At 33.1% G+C, this 24,504-nt stretch overlaps 1 protein-coding gene across 12 annotated transcripts in view; it reads right to left on the reverse strand.

Annotated features, from left to right (window-relative positions):
- Positions 1–478: 478 nt before the first annotated feature.
- Positions 479–24,504, reverse strand: part of LOC143253674 (histone RNA hairpin-binding protein-like) — a 41,301-nt gene continuing 17,275 nt past the window's right edge. For 3 of the 12 annotated variants that reach the window (XM_076507886.1, XM_076507888.1, XM_076507885.1), the window contains 5 exons: positions 20,975–21,034; positions 16,786–16,830; positions 13,435–13,545; positions 13,138–13,269; positions 876–4,899 (listed from right to left, as the gene is read on the reverse strand). In XM_076507886.1, coding sequence (XP_076364001.1) covers positions 13,182–13,269; positions 13,435–13,545; positions 16,786–16,830; positions 20,975–21,034 — 304 coding nt within the window. In that variant the 3' untranslated portion in view covers positions 876–4,899; positions 13,138–13,181. The other 9 variants (XR_013029764.1, XM_076507891.1, XR_013029765.1 and 6 more) reach the window with 9 other exon arrangements.

The raw sequence follows: 24,504 nt of genomic DNA on the forward strand, positions 1-24,504 counted from the left end.
TACTAAAATCAGTTGATAATAGTTTATGGAAAACTATTAAGAGCATTTTCTAGCCTTGAGATTAGAAACTTTAGTTTCTCATAACAGTCAGGATGTTACTGATATTTTGTGACTTTTGAGTGTTTTTATGCATTTGGTAGAAGCATAAATCTGTAACAGTACAGCATATGTACTCGGTTTTTAGTCTTTATATTTTTATGTTTTAGATGACCAGATTATGGAGTAAGAGCCATTTCAAACTAAACAAGTGTTTCAGCTGATTATCCCTACAATCATCCTGGCATTGTAGCATCTGAGAAGTTAGCTATGCAGCTGTTAGCAGTTTTCATACATGTTTTTCTGTGACCATCATTCATTTGATAACATGAAAATCTTCCACAAGCCTTCTTCTAGTTGCTTAAACTATCATTAATGAATACTGGTTCAGTATTTTTATTTAGACATAAATAAATCATTAGATGACTTGCATCCTCTGCATGCAGAACAAAATACTTTAAATGGGAAATTTTTGAATCACTGTGCATGACAGGAGCCATACTTCTTGTTTCCCACTTGTCATCTTGATTTGCTGGCTGGTAGGGAGCATTCTGAACAGTACTGTTCATCTGCTTGCTTGAAAAGCAAATCTAAAATATGTAATATACTAATCCATCAGGTACAAGTACGAACTAAAACATTCATTAAATGTATCTTTCAGAAGAGCATTAGTTCTCAGTTGTTAGTGTAGTTCTAATATGGTTTATTGTAACTGTTTCTATGAACCCTAATGCTGCAAAGTTTCATGTACCATCATAATACAAATGACAGACTATAACTATATTACTAGTGTTTTACTTCAAGTCACTGTCTGGAAGAGATGCCTTACAGAATACATCACTGTCAAACAGAGTTCAATAGTTTATTTCAAAATAAGACTAGATTTGTACACCAACAGCATTATGAGGAGCACTTGTGATGCTAGATTTTGGATAAGACATATAATTTACATTAGGAATTTGACTCTTACTTACATTGCACACAATGGATATATGATCCATGATAACAAAGTTCAATTTATCGATATAATAATTTGAAAAACATTCATGCCAGTTTGTTGATGCTTAATTGTAGGATAACATACAAATCAATGAACTGATGAGCAATGTAGGCAATCACCAAATGGAAGACAAACTTCTATGCTGGGTTAATGCTGCTTATAATATCACAATGGTTTTTAGACACAACAATGCTCTCAACAAATGAAACATGAGAAAAAACATTGTGACACCTAGCAGAGTTGTTGCATCTTATAACTGCTTAATGAATTACTTGTGGTCAATTGAAGGTATGGTTTCATTACACTAGTTTAACTTCACACACGTTCATGTGTGATACTGCCCCTCTATGATTTGTGATAAACAATTCCTGGAAGCTCATAACACATTGATAATGTTTAGCATGATTGAATGAAGGGTAGAAATCAAAAGCATGTTACTGCCAGTACATCATTGGCTAAAATGAATAGGCTTTGAGGACAGATTTTACAACTAGTGATATGTGTCTAGCTATTGGTAAACCCATATAGTATAGATGATTTTTGTGGTTTGGCTCCGAAATTGTAGGGTGAAAAGATCTATTTTCCCTATTTTCAAATCTCTGGGGAGCATCCCCGTGACTCCTACACCTATTCATTGTACTCTAAAAATAATTGAAAACATCTTGTAATATTCTAGTGACAATGAATTATTTTGCTTACCAAAAAACAGCTTTCAGATACTTGGGTAAATGAGGCTTTGATGGTCTTGTTGCAGTATTACCACTGCCAAAAGCAGAAGATTTAATGGGGTTTATATGTTGTTGGTCAAAAACACATTGTTGGGTTGATTTAAAAAGTATTCTTCCTACTAGTTAGAACTCACTAAATCAGTGCACCAGGCAACCAACAAAGATTGAATCCAACTTTCCCTTTGCCTTGAATATCTTTCCTGTAATTTGTACATTTACTTCTCATGCAGAAATGGCTATTATAGAACTTGCACCAAAACATTTTGAATCTACATATTTTTGATTTGGTCTTTTCAACTGATATACCTGGCACATGTAATATGTGTACATCAAACTGATAGACCTGGCACATGTACTATTTGTACTATGTGTACATCAAACTTTTGGGCATAGTGCCTGTATAGTAGGATCAGATTGCTAGAATTTATCAAAGGGAAAATTTTCATAGTTTAGGAAGCAGTTTTGGTTTTTTTTTATATAATTCCTATTTGCTATTATACCAACTTTTTCATCATAAAGAGGATTTTATAATACTTGTACAAAGTGTATTTTTTAAACTACAAGATTATTTCTAATCAAAACTGGTGTTAAGTTGGTATAACATCAGTCATATGTCATTAACACACTGGCTGCTACACAATAAATTAAGTGTAAATAAAGTTAATCATTCTGTAGGTGCTGAGGAACAGTCACAGTATCCCAAACTCATATGCCACAAGAGTAATTTGACTTTGAAACATAACATCTTGGGACCCAGTGGTGGGTCATATGGCAACAAATGTGTTAATATGTTATCACAGTATATTATGGAACTTTGATTTATGCTTTTATTTAAGATACAGCTATCAAATATTCAATAATATAATAAGAAAAACATTAACCATTGTCACTCAAAATATATTTGTGAATGTCAACGTTAAAGCACAAAATATTCTTTTTACTAAAAATACTTATTTTCATTTCTTAATAGTTTTTGTTCTTAAATAACAGAAGATAAATAGCAGAGTTCATTCATGCAATTACAAACCAAAATGGTTTATACTAAAAGAAAAAAGACTATAGCATCCAGAAAATGAACCTGTTTTATATAAACTACCAAACAAGATATTTAATGTGATTATAAGAAACAGGCTTAAGAACTTCCAAATATGTATGTAGACAAGTGGACAAGTCTCAAACCTACAACAAAAGCCACATACACATCTGAAACAATTATACTATTACAGGCTATGTTCCAGATATTACCAAATGTTTATATAAACAAATTAGATATATATTATTTATACCATGAAAAACATTCTCTACAACATATCTAATACTAACATTCACATTTCTACCAATATTTCTTTCAAATTATTGACAGTACTGTAAAAACTATTATTTATTTTAAACTTACATTTAACAGTTGTTTTATGTTACAGTATATGACTTCCACATACCATACCTTCTAATTTTGGATCATCTGCATTGCTAACATTCTTTTTTATTTTATCAGCAAAAATATCAAAATTCTTTATTCAAAGCAAAATAAACACATATTGATCTTGTTTTGTTTGTTATCACATTCAACTTTTCCAAGATGACCATGAAGTGACTTCTTATATTAGAAAACAATATTTACATTTTCCTGTTCTGACAATTCAGAAACACTAGATATTAAAAATCCAGTGACAAAGTACACATGGAATTACTTTACAAACAAAAATCTTTGATACGTAAGTAATAACTCTGAACTATAATATCCAATTAGCTCTCCTGATATTAAGAAAAATAATAAACTGGCTAAAATGATTTTATTGTTGTTAAAAGAAAAAAAAAAAAGCTGGCTGTTAACAACACTATTCCTTTGTTTGTTGGCTACTCAAAAAAAAAAAAAAAAAAGGTCCACTACTAAATTGTTGACAAGAAAATACATATTGCACATATTTGTGTGTTTATGTATGTGTACACGACTATATATAAATATATCAATGTATATTTCTGATTACAGACTAATACATTTTGTTTGTACTTTATAGTTTTCATTAGAGAATTTGTTAGGTAACCAGAAGAACCAAATATTGAATGTTCTCAACCTTAGCAAGCAGAAATGTTTCCATTAATATATATATAAAACAATATCAGTGATACAAAATAATTGTAAAATGCAAATTGCTTAACAATTTATGAACTTCTTTAATAAAATATTGTTGGTCTTCACAATGGACAAATAGCTTTAAGTTTACAAGTGTTTTATAACTCAACTCTGAGATCAATATACTTTCATTGTAAGATCACATCACTCATACACTTGTTCTTCACAAAGTATTCAATGAAGACTTGGAAATGTTTACTAGAAACAGTCTTAAAAACTGCAAAACAAAGCTATCTTATGATCACTATCACAATATACATATAATTAAGTGGAAAATACCATTGAAAGTACACATGTATGTTGATATTTCAACAAGATAACCACACAAATTGTTCTTTTGATGACTACAGATTAGTGCAAAGAAATTTAAGAAAATTATTTCTTTTTAGAAATTTATATCCTATTTAAAATATGTACCCACTGAATCTTTTCTTACTTCAGTTTAAAAAAAACTAAGGGCAGTGTGACAACAGTGGGTGTTTCAAAAGTCACTGCTACTGTTCTGATGATTACATTACAGAAAATGAGTGTAAAACCCATCACAAAACATCATATTCAAGTTGTTTTGAGCAAGTCACTGTAATTAGTACATTGTTTTATACTTGGTCAAATTGGTTTATGTATTTACTTTCACAACATTGTGTCATCATTCCAGTTATCTGAACACCAGAAGTGACTCCTTAATCACCAGTATTTCTTGCATTTAAAGCCCAAGATAAAAACTTTTATATCTGAACATCTCAAAGTTGAGAAATTCTGCTATTTTAAAAATTCCTTATAATGCCAATTAGAAAATAAAATTTGTTCTATATTTATATTAACCATTTTAATATCATAACAACTTTTTGGTAATAAAATGCAGAATAAATTCAAGGTCCAAATGAGTGATACTCACACATATACTTACCTATATAAAATTATAAAAAGATACAAAGTAATAAAGTTATTTTATTTTCTTGTGCAAAGACTTTTAATATCCACAAACACTTGCTGGCAGTCAACTGACAAAGAGAACAAATAAACTTCAAGTAATGTTTGTAACATTCTTTCAAACTTATAAAAATTTTTGTTGATTGTACAAGATCTAGTGTAATGATAAACAGAAGTCAAAGAATGTCCACAATGCTGGTAGCCTAATAAATTTCCACTAACAAATAGAAATATTAATCTGTAGAAATGAACATAAAAACTCCCAAGCATAATGATGCAAAGTCAAAAGGTTGTAAAAATGCTAAAACAATGGAAACTGTTGACAGCATTAAAAATCAATATTCTTCCTCCGAAAAAAGGGTATCTAAAGGAAATTCATTTACAATACGCACAGGTTTACTCGGGGTACAACTTGTAGCTAACAAATTATTTTCTTTAGATTTTGACACCTTACAGTGAATACAATCATATTCTTGACAGTACTTTGAAGTCTGCAAGTGTTTACTTTTTTGGCCATGCTCTGACTTGTTGCAACTGCCCAATGATGATGTATTGGGTGAATTAGGTGCCACATGGTACTCAAAGAGAAAGTTTGTCATGTCAGTGTCAACACTGTTAAAACAAGTTAAAATAAGCATAATAAAATAGAAAATAAATGTTTGAAACAAATGAATTGTAACACAGAAAACAGCTTAGGTGTTTTTCAGCAAAATATCTTCTCAGTATGTGAAATTCATACAAAACATCACTTTGCTTTGTTACAAGTTTTTTGATAATGTAATTTTCTAATCTTAAGTTAAAAAAGTATAAATTTCAATGGTTTATTGAAATGTTGTAGTATAGTCAAAAGCATGTTATTTCTACTTACTGAACAAGTAAAATTTCCCAAATTACTAACTTTCCAAATACATCATTCTATTTTAATATTTGTCAGTATATGATTGAAATACTTATTACATTTTTGTATCATTCAACTGGCATTCTCTTCAACCCTCTGAGAACATGTAAATCAAAGCATGAATGTCACAGTCTTTGTAAAAGTGGGTCTCATTTTGTATTTGATGGCTCTGTAACCAAACAAAACTGAACACTATAAAAATTATGGTTAGTGAGTAACTTACATTAAATTTTGTTAATTATTGTATAAATAGAGAAGACGGGATGCCTATGAAAAATCTGTCATCTTTCTCACACCAAGAGAAATTCTGGGCATTTTTAAATATTGCCTTATAAAATTAAGAATTTGAAACTTATATACAATTAAAATATGAACCTTTAACTACAAATTTATGCTATACTAATTTGTATAACAAACAATATTTAGTTTAATAAAAGCTCGTTCCCTCAAATACCAACGTGGCCTGGTATCCAGAAAAACTTGAGAGAAGTAGATGTTAATGAGAAATGGGCCAGTCGGTTTTGAATATCAGTGAGAACAGGGTGTGAGTCAACATGAAGTGATTCAAGGGCTAGCAGAGAACTAAGCTAAGTCAGTATAAATAATGCAGTTGGAATACAGTTCAGCAGTGAACACAGAAGCTGTAGAGGGGACTCTCTGTGCAAACACAGAACCACAACAAACAATGGCAGAGCCCACAGTGTTACCTGATTTAGAACCATCTGTATAAATTGGAATGGAAAGATTCTTCGAAAGATGTTCAGTAAATAAAAGACGGTACTTCCAATCGGGAGTATCTGCCATTCTCAGATGACTTAAAGAAAGGTCACATTTGGGGACTGTAATAAGCCATGGTGAGATGGGCTGACCAGTGGATTCTGCAATGTTATCCAAAGACAGACCCAATTCATCCAATTGTGCCTGGATGCAAAGGCCGAAAGGAGCAATGGCAGATCATCTGTTCTGAAAAAGTATGATCCACTGAGGAAAAAAAACACATCCCCAGGTGGGATGCTTTGGTAAGGAATGAAGTTTTGCAGAATATAGTAAAGACAGATGCAAACGGCAAAGGTGCAGATTCATAAGATTCTACGTATAAGCTTTGAACTGGGGAGGTGCAGAAAGCCCCAGTGCAGAGTCTTTAAGGCCGAGGGGTTGGCAGAGCCATAGACCATTGATCCATAGTCGAGTTTTGATCGAATAAGAGCACAGTATATCTTTAACACAGAACATCAATCTGCTCCCAAACTGGTGGTAGAGAGGACACGGAGGATGTTCATTGCTCTTGTGCATTTGACTAGTAGCTGCTTTAAGTGTGGTATAAAGGTCAGCTTACGGTCAAAGATAAGCCCCAAGAACTTGGTCTCAGGGACCACTGGTAGTGAAACTTCACCGATATGGAGTTCAGGACCAGGGTGAATACCCCATTGATAGCAAAAGTGCATGCAAAGGGTTTTAGAGAGAGAGAAATTAAAGCCATTTGCTGTGGCCCACTTCAGTACACGATTGTGGGCAGTTTGTAGTTGCCACTCAATATATCTCATGTTCGACGACTGACAAGAGATGTGAAAGTCGTCGACATAGAGCCAGTTTGCAACAGTGAGAGAGAGTTGTTCAGTGATGGCATTTATCTTTATACTGAAGAGTGTAACACTCAATACACAGCCTTGAGGGACTCCAAGTTCCTGTAGAAAAGAACGGGAAAGTGTTGAACCCACACAAACATGGAATCTCCTATCCATTAAAAACTTTTTAATAAACATGAGTAAATGGTCACGTAACCCACACATATGGAGGTCTCACAAAATGCCATATCTCCATGTTGTGTCATAAGCCTTCTCAATGTCAAAGAATATTGATGTCGTTTGAGAAAGGCTTCTCTGATTGATGTTTCAAGTCGAATTAGGTGGTCCATGGTGGAGTGCTGTCATCAGAACCCACACTGGGTGGGCGAGAGGAGGTTGTTGTTTGATTCGTGGAACCAAACAAGATGAGCATTAACCATCCTCTCTAAGATCTTACAGAGACAGCTTATCAAAGCAATTGGATGGTAGTTTGAAGGAATCTTGGGATCTTTCCCAGGCTTAGAGAAAAGTAAGGTAATAGCCTGGCACCAGGCATTAGGAAAAACATTCTCCTGCCAGACCCAGTTAAAAACAATTAGAAGAATATCAAGAGAAGCAGGAGAGAGATAGTGCAGCATGTCATAGTGTACATCATCAAGTCCAACAGATGTACTGCCAGACCGATGAAGGTCCATATTTAGTTCCACCAGTGTAAAGGGACGATTATAGTCAAAGAAAGAGGCAGTTCGAAAGGAAAGAGGTGAACGCTCTGCCTGAGTCTTGATGGCCAAAAAGGTGGTGGAACAAGCAGAAGTGCTAGATACCGGCAAAAGCTTTCACCTAGAGTATTGGCGATGCTCCGAACATCAGCTACCTCTCGGCCATCAGAGAGTAAAGTCGAGAAGGGGACAGAATTGTAGTGCCCACTGACCTTTCGAATCCTGTCCCATATGACCTTGGAAATACTGGTAGAAGATATGCTAGTTGTGAATTTAATCCAAGATACCTTCTGGCTTTGACGTCTTATCCACCTAGCATGTGCACGGGCCTGTTGGAAGGCAATGAGAATCGAAAGTGTGGAATATCTATGGAAAGTATCCCAGGCCCGTTTTTAAGCCTTCAGTGCTATGTGGCAGGCAGGATTCCACCACGGACAAGGATATCGTGGAAAACGTGTCGAGGTTTTAGGAATACACTGAGCAGCTGCTTGTATAATACAGTCAGTTACCACTGCCACACAGTCGTCTATTGATGGCTGACTCACGATGGCAGGATCAAGTTCTGCGAGAGCAGTGAAAGTGGACCAGTCTGCCTGATCCAGCTTCCACGGGGGCACACAGGTTGGGTGGCATCGACCACGGCCAGTCTCTCTCAAAAGTATAAGAAAATGATCACTGCCTAGAGGATTGTCGTCAACCCTCCATAAAAAATGGGAGAATAACAAAAAGGGAGCAAACCGAGAGATCAATAGTGGTAAAGGACTGAAGGTGTGTGAAAATAAGTGGAAGAAACAGTATTGAAAAGAGAAAAATTGTAATCAGAAAGCATATGCTCTACACAGTAACCCCTCCTATTAATAACAGCACTTCCTCAGAGGGAATAATGTCCATTAAAGTCCCCCAGAATTAGAAAGGGAGATGGCATCTGTTCAACGAGAGCATCAAGGTCTGATTGATCATATGTCTCTCCAGGGGACAGGTAGAGACAACAAACAGTGATGGTATGACCCAAGGAAACACGGATGGCTACGGCCTCCAAGGGTGAGTTGAGTGACAAAGACAGGGTGGGCACATGCTGATCAACCAGCACTGCCACCCCTTCATGTACTCGTCCATCACACAGCCTGTCATTTCTGTACAGAGAAAACTGACAAAAGTTGACTGTATTGGCAGGTTTCAGAAATGTTTCTTGTAAGGAAAGACATACAGGATGGTAGGAAGCAATCAGTGTTTTGATGTCATCTAGATTAGAACGTAAACCTCAACAGTTCCATTGTATCAAAGTGGCCATGTTTAATGACGGGTAGGCAAAGTGGCTGGAGAACCCTTCTGTTTATGACCACATCTTTTTTTCCTTACTGTTCTTATTCGGAGGAGGTCTATCAACCTCCATGGGTCCTGCCTTGGGTCGATTGGGCAGGTCTTTGTTGTTGGAAGGAGATTCCAGTGACTGAGGATGCGAATGAATGATTGTTTTGCATCTTGGGGTGGGAGAAAAAGATGTATCTGAAGAAATACCTATAATTAAAACCAAAGAATGTGGATCTTGGGGTTTGTTGGAATATATAGGAAGAACAGAAGTTGATTTATCAACCTTTTTAACCATGGAGGTAAAAAGGCTTTTCATTTGTTTTGAAAACGATTCTCTTGGAGGTACAGAGAGATCTGTCTGCACTCCCACTGTAGTTGTGGAACAAAGTGCAGCAGCATATGTCCGAGATGAGGAGGTGGACAGCAATTTCCGAGTCTCAGGATAACTAATGTTATGAGTCGTTTTCAAACACTGCACCTCTTTTTCCTCCAACCATTTTGGGCAAGAATGAAATTAGGAAGGGTGAGAACCATTGCAGTTGACACAATGTGGGTCTGTGTCACACTCATATGCATCGTGGTCCTTGCCACCACAATGAGAAAATGACAGGGAATCATGACATGACGTCTTTGAGTGGCCGAACATCTGACATTGGAAACATCGGAGAGGGTTTGGAATGTACGGCCGTATCCTGCAATTTAGATCACCTGCCTTGATGGTGGCAGGTGCACGTGGTGACGTAAATGTCAAAACAAGGATATTTGTCAGCAGTGTATCTCCATCTTTGCGAGTGGAGATGTGCCTCACTGCAGAAACTCCTTGAGTGGAAAAACCAGCGAGAATCTCTGACTCGGGGACATTCTTCAAATCCCTCTCAACAATAACTCCTCGTGATGAATTCAAGGTAGCATGAGGGGTAACCTCAATAGGTACATCTCCAATTGCCTTTGAATTCAGGAGAGGAGTTCACTGTGTTGGGATGTGGATGTTTCAACCAATGTCTCCAGATCTAAGCTTCTTTACTGACTTTGGAGAGCCAGCATGTCGCTCTAGTCCCTCCTGAATAAAAAGGGGGGGGACATTTGACCTAAAGGTTTTTCTGAAAGAGAATGTAATATAAGAAAATAAGGCACATGTGTTACATATGTTGAAGATTGTGCTCAGTCTTCAAGACGTAGTCGTTTACCTATTAACTACTTTTTCACTATTTTATTTAAATTTTTCATAGGAGGATCCATAGGAAAAAAGGAAAATTTTGGTACCCACTAACCCCACCCACCATGGAGCCCTACGCGGGGACGCACTACAATGTCATGCAAGCACATTGCAGCAACGCCAGGGTTTTGTGAGCACTATACCCAAACACTAGCATCAGATACAACGTCCACAACACCTGTTGAGAACTTCCAACACTGGTACTTGGTTGACTCTAGCCCAAGTGGACCAGCCAACTGATCCAAGGGGAACCACCCAAAGGCTGCCCGCCAACAGGAAATCAAGGCCAAAGTGGGGTGTTCGGGTTGGATCCCTCAACCACCAGGATCCTCTCCTCCCCTTCATGGGTCGCCATGGACGGCAAACGTGGGTGGATGTTTAGATCCCAGAAGAGGTAACCAGAAAGAACAGAGACTTCTCTGGTAGTTTCCCTCACCATGTACAGGAATCCACACCGTAGGGGATAGTTAGGTTAATGATGCTCATTCTAATATATTATTGCCATTTGAAATTGCATTTTTTTTCTCTTTTTTATTAACATGTTTTAGACATTAACTACTAAAGAACATAAGCTAGGAAAGATAATTATTTTTGAATTGTCTATGCTAAAAATGGATTTAGAAATATTCTGAAATTTTGATGTTCTTCTTTCAATCAATAACATAATGAGTTTAGATTTCATTCCAACAAGTCAAATGTAACACCTGTTTATTTAAAGACAAAGGTACTTAAGCCTGTCATTGACCAGTGTATTTTCTAGAAATAATTTTACACCAAACTGAAATAAATATAATGGTATAGCTCTTTATTGACAAAAATGTGATAACGAAGAAATAAGGTTAGACCTTCATAAACCTTTTCAGGTTTTCTTGTTGAATACTAGTGATTTTCCACTACCAAGTTATTTTTTTTCAAAATTCCATGATTTTTCATGACTGTTACTGGTATAAACATTTATCATCCCCAGAAGTTAACATATTCTAACACTGAAATTGCATTTCCAATAGTTGCTAACCCCTCTCACCTACAGCTTTCTTGATCTCGATTTGCCCTCTAAGCAATGCTAAAATTTTTAATTGTCCACCAGTCTTTCATATTCCTTCATTTCTTTTAAAATTTTGCACACCTAGGATATCAAACAATTTTTTATTTAAGGTTTTATATATTTATACAGTTGAATAAACTAAAAAATGATAAATAACTACACTGATATCATAGATCTCCACTATAATTTAATATGCTTAGTAACTAAGATGTATTTAAATTTTGAAAAATATGAAACTTCAATAGACTAAAGACATAACCCACCTTTTTGAAATCTTGGTGTTTAAAGAATGTAGAAGCCTTTTCAAAGATTAAGATGCTGAGAAAACCACTAGGGGGACATTCTAAGCTGTTAATTTGTTATTCACCTGTCATATATTGAAGGAAGCATACATAAGAGACCATTTTCAAAAACAGAAAGAGGTGAACAGGGCCATTGTATTTGATTCAGTACGTAAGCCATATTTTAGCAAAATAAAAATATACGAGGTTCTTATTTTATATTCTAGCTCAATATTGATAATTCGAGTTTCTAATTTGTATGAAATTATAGACTTAGTATTTTAACATCACAAATATTTAATTTTAAACAGTGCTGCATTCAACATACCATTTGACTCAATAAAATCTATATTTAGATGTGTTCTTTTAATATTTACTTTTAAATTATGAAAGTAACTCATATATCATATTAAAGTTTGAATTATAATTCACAATTTGATAACAGACTTCATGACATAAATTCATAAAATAGTAGTTCAATAAATTTTGAATGCAAGTCAACAAACATGATGACATGGCCTTTGACCTGTAGCAAAAAGGTTAATTAAATAATGCACCAAAGAACATAGAATAATAACATTGAAGAAATAGACAATATCCCATAACTATCACAATATTTCTGACTTTCTAGCTATGTGACAAAAACCATTAAAATTCAGCTACACTCATCAATGTGTTTCCTGTGGGAATAAAGTTTGAACTGAAAGCAAAAGAGAAACTTCTCTGTACAGAAAACAAAATAATATATCTTATTACAGATTAAAACTTTGGCTTTCTATTGGTTATAAATAATACAGTATTAAAGGTCTGAGAGGATGTGATAGGTGGGTATGGATATACTTGTAGCCAAGTAAGTCTGATGGCTATAAAAAATATATTTTGTCTTAGTTTCAACATTATAATGAATAATTTACCTTAAATTTTGTACTTGTCAGATTGGTGATAAACAAATCAGAGCAGAGGAGATATGTAGAGAACAAATGATGCAATTCTCAAATCAGAGGAAACTGAGGATTTTTTTTTAAAATATTGCAATTTGGTTTATTAGCTATATTTTTATGAAAAAGTTTATTTATCTAACATGTTACAAAAGTAATTTAGTTAGATTCTGAACATAACCTACTAAAAGCTTCTGCCATGCACACAAAATGATGCCCACTTTAAAAGAGTAACATGTTTTGCAGATGACAATTCCAGATTAGTAAAATAAATTAAGTTACAAACCCACTTTTAAAGCAATCATAATTCATAACAGAGCCAATATTGAAACATACCTTTCAACACTAGCTGGTGGGTCCCACAAGTGGAGTTGTTTACGTCAAAGATGAATTAGTGTATCCCAACCTCGACGACTATATTTGAAATATTTATTTGGTGTCCGAGGATGATCTTTCTTTCGAGCTGCCCTAAAAATATAATATTTGATGAATTTATAAGCACAAAAATTTGTCCTTTCTTTTTACTAATAAACTTATGAATGGTAAATTTCAACATTACCAACACATCTTATGCAAAACAAAGCATAATGTGATATCTGACAATGAACAATTTCTGTTCTACCTAGGACTCACTTGGGAACAGCATTTATGTACCTCTGGTAACCTAGCGTGTTTTTCCCATAATCAATCTGTTTCTGCCGCCTCTGCAACACGTCTTTATCTTTCTCAATCTCCATTTTCTTTCTACAAATATATATTTTATTTAAAAAAAAACAAGTTGCAATAACAGATACAAACAAAGTTATATCATTAAGCATCTAGTTGCACATAACAATTACTTTATAATCAGATTCACTTTTTGATACATCAACATAATAACTGATTTTAAATCAAGATTTTACTACATTAGATTACACATTATTTATCACACAATATTAATTTTTGCTACAGTGCAAATTTCAAATAAGTGAAATACACTTCAGAAACAATGAAAGGATAAATTAAAAGTTCTTACATTGCAGCTTATGTTATACTAGCTTTATAAAATAATATCAATTATCCAATCACCAAAATTTATGACATTGTAGCTTATGGAAAGGCAAAACCAGTTATTAATTAATGTCAATCATCCAATGATTATAACAAAGCAAAGTCAGCATTATAAAATAATGCCAATCACTCCATGATCAGAAGTTGTTACATTATAGGTTGTAGCAACGAAAAAACAGTTACAAAATAATGCCAGTCAACCCTTCATTTTATTGTTATACAAGTTATGTATAATCAACCTCGCTTTAACTGGCATTTTGAAGTGAGTCGAAAAGTTCAGAAATTTTCCAAGGTGTTCATGAACAATAAAACAGATCTTTAAAAAAAAAAAAAGTGGATTTACAAGTCTAATTCATGTGGAGAGACACTCAACAAAATAAATCTGGCAAATATCTACAGGCTCTTGAAAACGGGCAAAAAGTGTCATTAAAAAGAGTAAAAAACTCCTCAATAAAAGGTACAGTTACTTGAACACCTGGATAAAGTAAGACAATCACTGTAAGCACTAACAGAAGAGCACCTGTTCATTCTGACTCCACACAATTGTTGGATGCTTCCTCTACGTTTGAATCAATTATTCCAAGCAGAAACAATACAGTAGTACTTTGCATATGCCAACTGCCAACAGGGTGCATTTCACTCACAACACAGTTCTTTTGTAATGATGCAAAAACACATGTAGTAGACCAACCAAATATGGGGCACTATTCTTTTTTACATGTGTACCTTATGTTTTTATATAAATATAGAATTCAGATACTTATCTGTAAAGAATTTAAAACTCAATTTTCTTACAAGAACATGATGTGGGCAAGAGCCCACAGTAAGAAAGACATCTCGTGAACTATTAGTGACATACATTACAGAGACTCAACACCCTTTTGTACTGTCATATACTGATAATATTCATCCATACTATGAGAAACCATTTAACACACTTTTTGAAAAGGAACAGATTACCAAACAATGGTCTACATGTTCATTGTCATGTGCTTACTCTTACAAACCAAGAAACAACTAGAGACATTAAAGATACCTCAGGAGCTTATCAACATTCTTACTTTAAGGTGCAGCATGAGTACCTTGTTACTCTTTAGCAGATTTTATGTATGAATGGATGGGCCAAATTCTTTATCAAAGGTGTCTGTGATTTGACAGCAATAAATTTCAACAATAAATAAAAAGCATAAATCAATTTGGTTTAAAATAATATATTAAAAAAAGTCAAATGTATATATAAATGTTCATTACTCAGTTAATTACCATAGTTGTATTGTATCTAGAGCTTTAAATAATTGCCTCTTTTCATCAAAGTCCACAAATGTTGGTTCAATTACTTTAGAACACAAATGATAAGACAAATTAGTTCTTCTCTACTCTGTTATTACAGTACAATCTGTGGTAACTTTGCTTTAAATGTCACCACTAAACACTCTTTACAGCTAAACTCACAATCATAAACACTCTAGACCTAACTATTTTTCTCTGCTTTGTAAGCATATTTAGTCTGAAGGAAGCCTAGAACAGTTCAAACAATACGAAATATCATGATGAAATAACACTCAATTAACCCTACAAAGATGACACCATTTTTAAACTCCTTTTGTACATGTTACCAAATTACATTCAAAATTTAATTAAATCACTTTAATATGAATGTATTTTAATAAAATTACTACTATCAAGTACATTTTAACTTAAAAGTTTTATTCCTTTATTTGTAAAAGAAACATTTTAAAACTGCAGGTTTTGCTGTCATGTGATCCTTTTGCAGTTACAAGTCTGAACTCTAAAAGCTATTATACATGATACTGTAAGAATGGAATACAGACTGTTTGCATATGAGGTCCAATTAAAGTTCCACCTGTCTTTCATTAGTGTCTTGAAAAATTCCTGAGTATTTCTTGATAGAGGTTTTACATTCTAATATATTTAAGCTTAAGGTCAGTCATGCCCACTTGCAAAGTCAAAGCTGTGTTGCTAAGTGATAGCTTGAAGTTGAATGATATGCTTACAACCAACATAATTTTGCACTATTCAGTTATAGTCTGAAGAAACCTCTAGTAGTGTATAGATTTGTAGCATGAGGTACAGTGATCTCTTGAAATGCACCCAGTGCTTGGCAAGTGCTTCTTACCTCGTATGTATTACTTTGCTAAACAATTAGACTGCTTTACGTTTTACATTTACATTTTAATTAGTTATGTATTATTTGTGTTTATAAATGAATATTTGAAAATTTTATGATTGTTTACTCATAATGTAGTTTGGCTTGTGAAAATATCTAAGCAAGATGGCATTATTCATGTGTGCAAGCCTTAGTAAAGGATTTTGTGGACAACCTTTGCCCTGTAATAACTAAATTAACTTGCATTGTAAGAAATCATAGTAGAAGGGTTAAAACAAAAGAAAAAACTGAAAGAATTTATTAATATGATACAATAATATAACAATCACCAATTCACAACAAATGAATTACACAACATATGATTTATGCAGTTATGTAAACAAACCTGTGACAAACTACTGTTTTCAAAAATAACAAATTTAATACTTGTGCTACACTGAAAAACCATTAAATGGAGAGGTAAAAATTCTGGTTGTTTATTTCTTGTTTTTTGCAGTATAATTTCTGAAAGCTACAATTTTAACCTCAAATTTATAAAGCAAATCAAGAAATCTTTAGATTATGAAATTTGATAACTACGATAAACTTCCTGGATTAAGTTCTAAAAAGAAAGAATGAAATCATTATAATGTACACTTTTTATCAGTTTTATATCAATCAAAATAAAATCAGAATTTTATTATTCCATTGCATACTGACGATTATCTACTTTTCAAGTGTGGTATTTGATATTTTCTTTTCAGATAACACAACATTAAAATTAAGAAGTTTTATTCACAATTTTTAATTTAAATCTTTTAAAATACCTTTTCTCAGAGTCCCAGTCATTACATCTCTTGATGGAGTGTTTACTAAAAGTAATAAATTTCTCAGAGTAAAATAATTTTATCTTGATTTATTGCAAAATCTACAATTAAAAACAAATTAATTTAATGACAAGTTAAGCAAAATGAAGAAAATGTAAACTGTACAAAGCAAAACAAACAAGCAAAGAGGTCTTACTCATAATCATTTTAAGAGTATAAAGCATTCTCAGAGCTTAGGTTGAGGTATCCATTTATTATAAATATAAAAGATACTTTATTCTTTTGCTAGTTCCAGGCCTTTGATAGTATTGTCAGATACTTATAAATCCCACACCTTTAAGCTAATTTGGTAAAATTATACAACTTACTTGTATCAAAATTCACAAATGCCAAATTTTCCATCCTTGAAGATTTTTCTCTCTCTAAGAAACATACCTCAATCACAACATGATGCCTTAGAAGTACAACTTGATTTTTAAACAAACATTAGGATTCAGATTACTTAATGTTTTGAAACTATGGTTTATAACAGATTTAACTTTTTGTTATATTTCAAAAATATACATCAATTTCCTTGCTCCAGATTTCACCAAACTGGCCAAGTCCTGACTTCAAATTGACCTTTATAGTTTTCATACTACAATTTCCAATATTTTTTTATACATCTTGAGGAAATTCAGCAAGCTTTCAATGATTATTAACTGTTGACAAAAACATATCAATATGGTATTTTCACTAAGAATTTCTTCTTGAATACATGGTGTCGAAGTGTTGACTGATCCAAGTGCAAAGTGATTTTCTTTTAAGATTAAAAATACTTTTCTTCATTTGAAAAAAATCTCAAAAACCTCTTAAATAGATTTCAAATATTATAATTTTCATATATAAAACATGTATTTCTAACAGGTACTTAGCTCTCTCTAATAAACACCTATTCTCATTTGGTGGTGGTCTTTGTATACAATGTAATTTTTTATACATGCCACAAGCATTTTATTTCCCTTCCATTAGAAGTGATTAATTATAATGTGTCTCTCATGTGAACCATCATGTATCGATCCTCCACCAATAAGAGTACAACATACTCTTATGATGTATGTGCCTCATTCTATTCACTTCTACCAAACTATTACTTTGAGTTTTGACACATAATAGAAGCACCAACAATGGTGATGTGAGAAAAAACTACCTATCAGAAAAACATTTTTAGTATAAGAATATAACTTCTAATATGGTGCATTACCTCCTCTCGCATAAATAGCTAGAATCCTATATTGAACAAGTGTAGGGACTGGTGTGAGGGAAGAAGTATCCTTTGTAAGCATCAAAAGAACATTCCCTATGAGGAGACAAACAAAATTCCAAGATCTGATGTGGAGGACTGCACTACTTTTGAACCAAGTATATCTTTTGCTCACCATAGAAAAATATTGCAAATTTGAACAGAAAATGGAGGAGCACATCAACATGGGAGAAAACTGTATCTTAGAATGATTGGTATGGGTATTAACACTTTTATTGATAGAGAGAGAACAATGTTATGACCCTCCTAGGGTCATCTTCAGGTTGAAAAAGAAAGTTTGCAACTGACTGTTGCTGAGTATGTCTTAGGGATGAGAGTATAAATGGATACGGGATTGTAGGGGACATTACAATGAGATGTTAGGTTATTAATTAGTATAGGTATAAAGGCATTCCTTTATATTGGATGCATTCAACCAGGCATTTATGGACTAATACAATGAAATATCAACATAATCAATAGTAAGAACAACAAGGAAAAGAGGATCTGCCACAACAAAAAACTAGATGAGCTAAGGTGTCAATAACAAAAAAGACACCAACATGATGAACCACCAACAAACCTTGTAATTAACAGATCCACCCGAAAATTAAGCAATGGAGAGATACATCTATTTGATGAAAAACTCAACTTTAAGTAACACTAAGAAATATTCTATCCATCGAAATGAAAGCCTGTCCGGAAGACCTAGCTAAAAGACTGGTGATCCACTCTACATAAATTAAAAACACCAAGAAAATAACCACCAAAAAGAAGACAACTTCGACAATAATTCCACTGACAACCAATAACCCATCTTTCTAGATAAAACTGAAAACATTTATTTCCCTGAAACACATCAAAACAGTATTTTAAGCAACTTTTTTAAAGAATTTTCACACAAAACCATCAACGTAATTTCACAGAAAGGAAATCTAAGAAAACAACCTCACACAAAAAGATATTAATTCTTTAAACAACTTAAAACAAGACAACATCAAAATTCTAAAAGCAGATAAAGGCACTGTTATAGTTATAATGAACACAAATGAACAACATCCTATTGGATACAAAAAAATTTAAACTATAATAAACACAAATCCAACAAAAACACATTAAAACTAATTAAACAAAATAATAGTACAAATGAAAAAAAAAACACAATCTCGGAAAACCTTTATTCTTACCTACGAAACACTTACTCATGCACACCACAACTATACAGCACCCCAAACCTCACAAACCCAATTGTCCACAACGATACATAATGTCGACTTATGTATCATTTAACTACAATCTAAGTAAATATAGAGCGTGGGCATTTTCTAAATATGTAACAGCAGCCAGCTCCTTTCTCAAGGATTCTTTTAACTTTAAATCTGTTCTTAATCAATTAAACCATAAAGTCTTAATGGCCAGTTTTGATGGAATCTCTCTCTTCACAGAAGTCCCAACCATTGAAGCCTGCAAGATAACTTTAGAACTTTATATCCAAGACCCCAACCCATTGATACACATCCCCAGCAACCCTAATAGAATTAACCTCCACCAAAACTAATTTTATGTTCAATAACAAAAACTACCTACAAATAAATGGCATGAGTATGGGGAACTCCACGTCACCAATTATAACCAACATTTTTATGACAGATTGAATCTCAAGCAATCAATTCAGCTTTACATCCACCACTACACTGGTACAGGTATGTTGATGATACAATTGCTGGATTTATATCTACAGAATATAGTTTTTTCATCCACATTAACTCAATACACCCCATCATCAAGTTCACCAGTGAACAGGAAGAAACTCCACCAAATAGCATTTCTTAACCTCAAGATAACTAGAACTGATACATAATTCTAAACAGAAATCCACAGATAAATCACCCATACTGGATTATACATTCCACAGGACTCAGCACAAGAAACAAAACAAAAACTCAACATATTAAGAAACAAAATAAACACAGCCACAAAACTATGCTCACCCGATAAAATTAATGATAAAATCAACAAAATAAAACAACACTTCTTCAACATCAACAAAATTCCTCCAAAAACCGTGGAAAAAATTTATACACACACACCTGGACTAACAACAAGCAAACAACAATAAATCCTAAGATACAACAAACTCCAGAATCTTACTGTAGCAAAAAAATAACCAACATTTTAAAAAACTCATTACAAAACACAACATTCCAGTAAACACCAAATTTATTAAAAAAAGGTACAAAACTAAAGTCCATGCTATGTAAAAACTACACTGACAAACACAATACCAACATAATTTATAAAATACAATGCAACAACTGCCACAACTTCTATATTAAAGCAACAAGCAGAAAAATGACAAGTAGATACAAAGAACACAATAAAACACCTTCACATGTTTTTGAACAATGCAACTCAAAAAAACAACAATTATAGAAAACACCCAGATACTAAGTAGGGACACAAATATAAACAACTCAAAATCAAAGAAGCCATACTTATACAACAACTAAAACCAATATAAAGGAACACCTTTATACCTATACTAATTAACAACATCCCATTGCAATGCCCTCTACAATCCTGTACCCATTTCTGGTTTAATGCAGCATGCCAGTTGATGGTCTAGGTTCATTTTAATCAATGCACAAACATTATTAAAAAATGTTCTGTTAAAACTCCATCTCGAGGATAAATCTAAAAGTGATCTTGTGGAACACACTATTTCTGCAGTGGGAGTTAAGTGGCCATGAAAATGTAATATATGTATAAGTTAGCCTAGCCTCACAGTGCAGATCTAACCTGTTAAAAAATATCTTGTCAAACACCATTCACCACAGAACGAGAATGAAGCAATGAACAATAAAAAGGAAAAGGGTCCCTGAAATAGAAAAATAAAAAATAACTTACCCAGTCAAAGCCTCACTGAATTCTGATATTTTAGAATGGCTATGGGTAGAAGAGGAAAATCTGATGAGGAAGAAAACTACGATTAAATGCAAATAGTAAACATGCCTCCAAGAGATGACAAAGATGAAATGTAAATGAAGAGGTAATGGGTTAAATTAGATGAGAAGACATTCGTAAAAAAAGTGCACGAGGAAGATGCCAAATAAATGAATAATCAAACCCAAATAACAAAGGTGGAAGTAGAAAGATCACAAACAGGGTACAGCTTCCAAGGAATAAAGAGGCAGGAACAGACACCACAGAAGGAAGCCACATGGGCAATATAACAGAAAAGAGCATATACAAGACACAGTTTATCCAGATTAGAACAAGAATGAAGGTAGGAAACAGAATAAAGCTAAATGGAGAAGTTATCCTCATGAACTGCTTAAGAATTAGGGAAGAAAACCACTCTGGAGAAAGATAAAGAATACTAGAAAAACTGATGACAAAAAAATTGGAGATGGAAGGCAAAATAAGGAGCACTGGAAGAGTAAGTTGAATGTAAGTAAAATGAGGCAGTGAATTAATATCCTAATCCAGAAGAGCGATCTGCCACAGTGGATGACAAATCTGGAACACATTCATAGATAAAGTGTAGGAAAGGTAAATATATGCAGAAAACAGGAAAACCAAAAGGACAAGGAGACAGAAGACCCTTGATCCAAAAGTCAGTTGAGGAAATCTGCATGTTGACAAACAGTGTATTGATCAAGGGAGAACCTTGAACCCAGAAACTAATGAAGGGAAACATTCTATTTGTAAAGTTACATGTAGGAAGGGTAAATAAAACATTTCAGAAAAGAAGCTAACCATCAGGAAAAGCCAAATCATACTAATTACCAGAGGAAAACAAGGAAGAAATTCCTGATGAATCACTGGTAACTGAGGCTGGTGAGGAAGGGACAGAATCAGAGGAAGAAGTTGGAGCTAGAAAAAAAGCAGAAACCACAGTTGAAAAGACCAAGAAGAAGCTATCAGAAGGACTAAACACACAGTGTCAAAGATGATCAAAGTTGCCCAGAAAAGGAGAACAGAAGGATAGAAAAATGTGTTGGTTTAATTCTGGCTAAAAAATATCAATAGCCAGAGCAACAAAATGAGGTACCAGAGACTAAAACCAAAACAATTTGTGGTTAAGAAATGAGTGTGAAGAGTATTCCACTGAAATCAATGCACTGGGAAATGAAAAGATTGAGAGACTATCAGATTGACAGAGGGATAAATGTTACTATGGAAGAAATCCCAAAGTGTGATGGAACACTGTAAATTGTAATCCAACTGAAAAACAATCAAGATAGCTATTTATGTGAAAGGAGATAACATACTGTCTTCAAAATGTATTTTCAATAAAACTATTTATCTGTTATTTTGCCTACCCTAAATCTATAGAAGTTAAACAACCTTGTAACTATACACACACAAACTCATCAAATTAAATCTAAATTACTCTTTTCCTTTTATAATGACTTCAAATTGTAACATGAAACTATACATGTTTATTTTAAATAGCTTTATACTTGTAACAGTATATATCTGTTTACATTTAAATGTTATTGTTTTATTGCTCTTTGGACAGAATCTATGTAATATTCCCACCACACAAATTGTAAATCACTTGACAAACATACAACTCACTTTACCCCATTAAATACATAATGCACAGCCTACTCCCAAGTTTCTTACAAGCATTCCTCATGAAAATCTTTTTATTATTATTCCTAAATTTTAGTCACTGTCAACTGTTAATAAAACTTTACTTTTTTGTATACCAATGGTACCATGCACTAAATAGGTTTTTTATTTAATTAAATAATGCATTAAATAACACAGTATAATATGTCAAAAACAGACAATTTTCTACAAGTATTGCAATCTTTCTGGCTTTATAACAAAAGCCATTAAAATTGTGGCTGAGCTTAAATACAGCTTGAACTGAAGGTTGAATAGATAATTCCCTGTACAGAAAACAACATAATACAATATTGCATCAGATAAAAATTAAAATATTGGCTTTTATTTGCATATAAATAATATATTACTAAATGTTACAGAGAACTACTGGCAATTTGTAAAACAAAGGACATGACAAGTGGGGGGGGGTCTGATTTCTAGTTTATGGCTCTGTAACCAAATAACATTCAAGGTTTATAAAATTGTTGTTTTAGCTGAGTGATGAAAACATTGTGGAGGAACTTACATTAAATTTTGTATTTCTTGGAATTCCGAGAGAGTAAACATCTCAATTCTCATACTGAGGGAAGCTGAGTTTTTTTTAAATATTGCTTTAAAACTTGTATAATATAAAAATTTCGATTATTAGTTACATTTTGATAAAAAGTTTATTTGTATTCCAGGATAATAAAGTACTTTAACACTATAGCCATGACTATCCTTTTCTGCACAAAACTCAAGTTTTAGTATTTAATATTTAACCACTTTTTTGCTGATGTTTTACCAATTGAAAAAAGCAAAAAATCTAAGCTAATAATTCATATCTTAATAGTATACAAGTTTGAAGTTCATAATTCTAAAAGGCAACATTTTAAAAAATCTTAAATTTCCCCAATGTGACACACGACCCATTTTCTCTCAGCATGTCATCATCCCTATTTTATTGATTACCCCTTAAAAATTACTCACTATAAAATTGTCATTGCTCAGGTAAGCCACATTTATTAGTCTTTAATTCTGTTTGGTTACAGAGTTATTGAATAGAAAATCAGACCCCTCCTGCAACACATACCTGTTACACCCTCTTTTTCATAATCTTGTAATATTTCTTTTTTGTAATGAATGTTGTTGCAGAGTTAGAAAGCCAGAAAAATTTTGAGAAGTAAGAGAATTTGTCTACATTTGCATGTTATTAGTTTATATTGCTTTGGGCATTATTTAATTAACTAAATATTATTAATTGCAGTACTATGAATAGCATGAAAAATGAGGGTTAACACTCTCTGAAAACAGCAAGAAAAAAGATTTGATAAGTATTTTGTTTCTTGTTTTTCATGCTTATTCTTTATGCATAATTACAAAGACAACTAAAAAGCAAAAATAAAGGATACTTTTAGGTTAGATAAGATTAAGTAAAATAAATAATAATATGACACAAATGTTTCATGAGGCATGTACATGAGCTGCTTCTATTAAATGTAGTAGCTTATGAGTAATGTAATTCAACAGCATACTATGAGCTACATTTGTCCCAAGTGATTTACATTATAATGATGTGGATAGTAGATAGTCACAATTAAAAGGGCAATAAAACAATAAAATTTAATTATAAACAGATGTTTACTGTTAGAAACTTAGAACTAGTTAGGATAAACAAATTCGGTTTCATATTACAATAAAAAGCCATTCCAGAAAGAAAAAAAGGGTAATTTACATTTATTTAGATTTCTTTGGTGGTTACAAGATCGGTCAAATTAATCAATCCTGTTCTGAGTTGGAGTAGAGAAAATATATAAACAATCAGTTTTACTGAAAAA

This window comes from Tachypleus tridentatus, chromosome 6, assembly GCF_004210375.1.
Source record: "Tachypleus tridentatus isolate NWPU-2018 chromosome 6, ASM421037v1, whole genome shotgun sequence".
Classification (NCBI taxonomy): domain Eukaryota; kingdom Metazoa; phylum Arthropoda; class Merostomata; order Xiphosura; family Limulidae; genus Tachypleus; species Tachypleus tridentatus.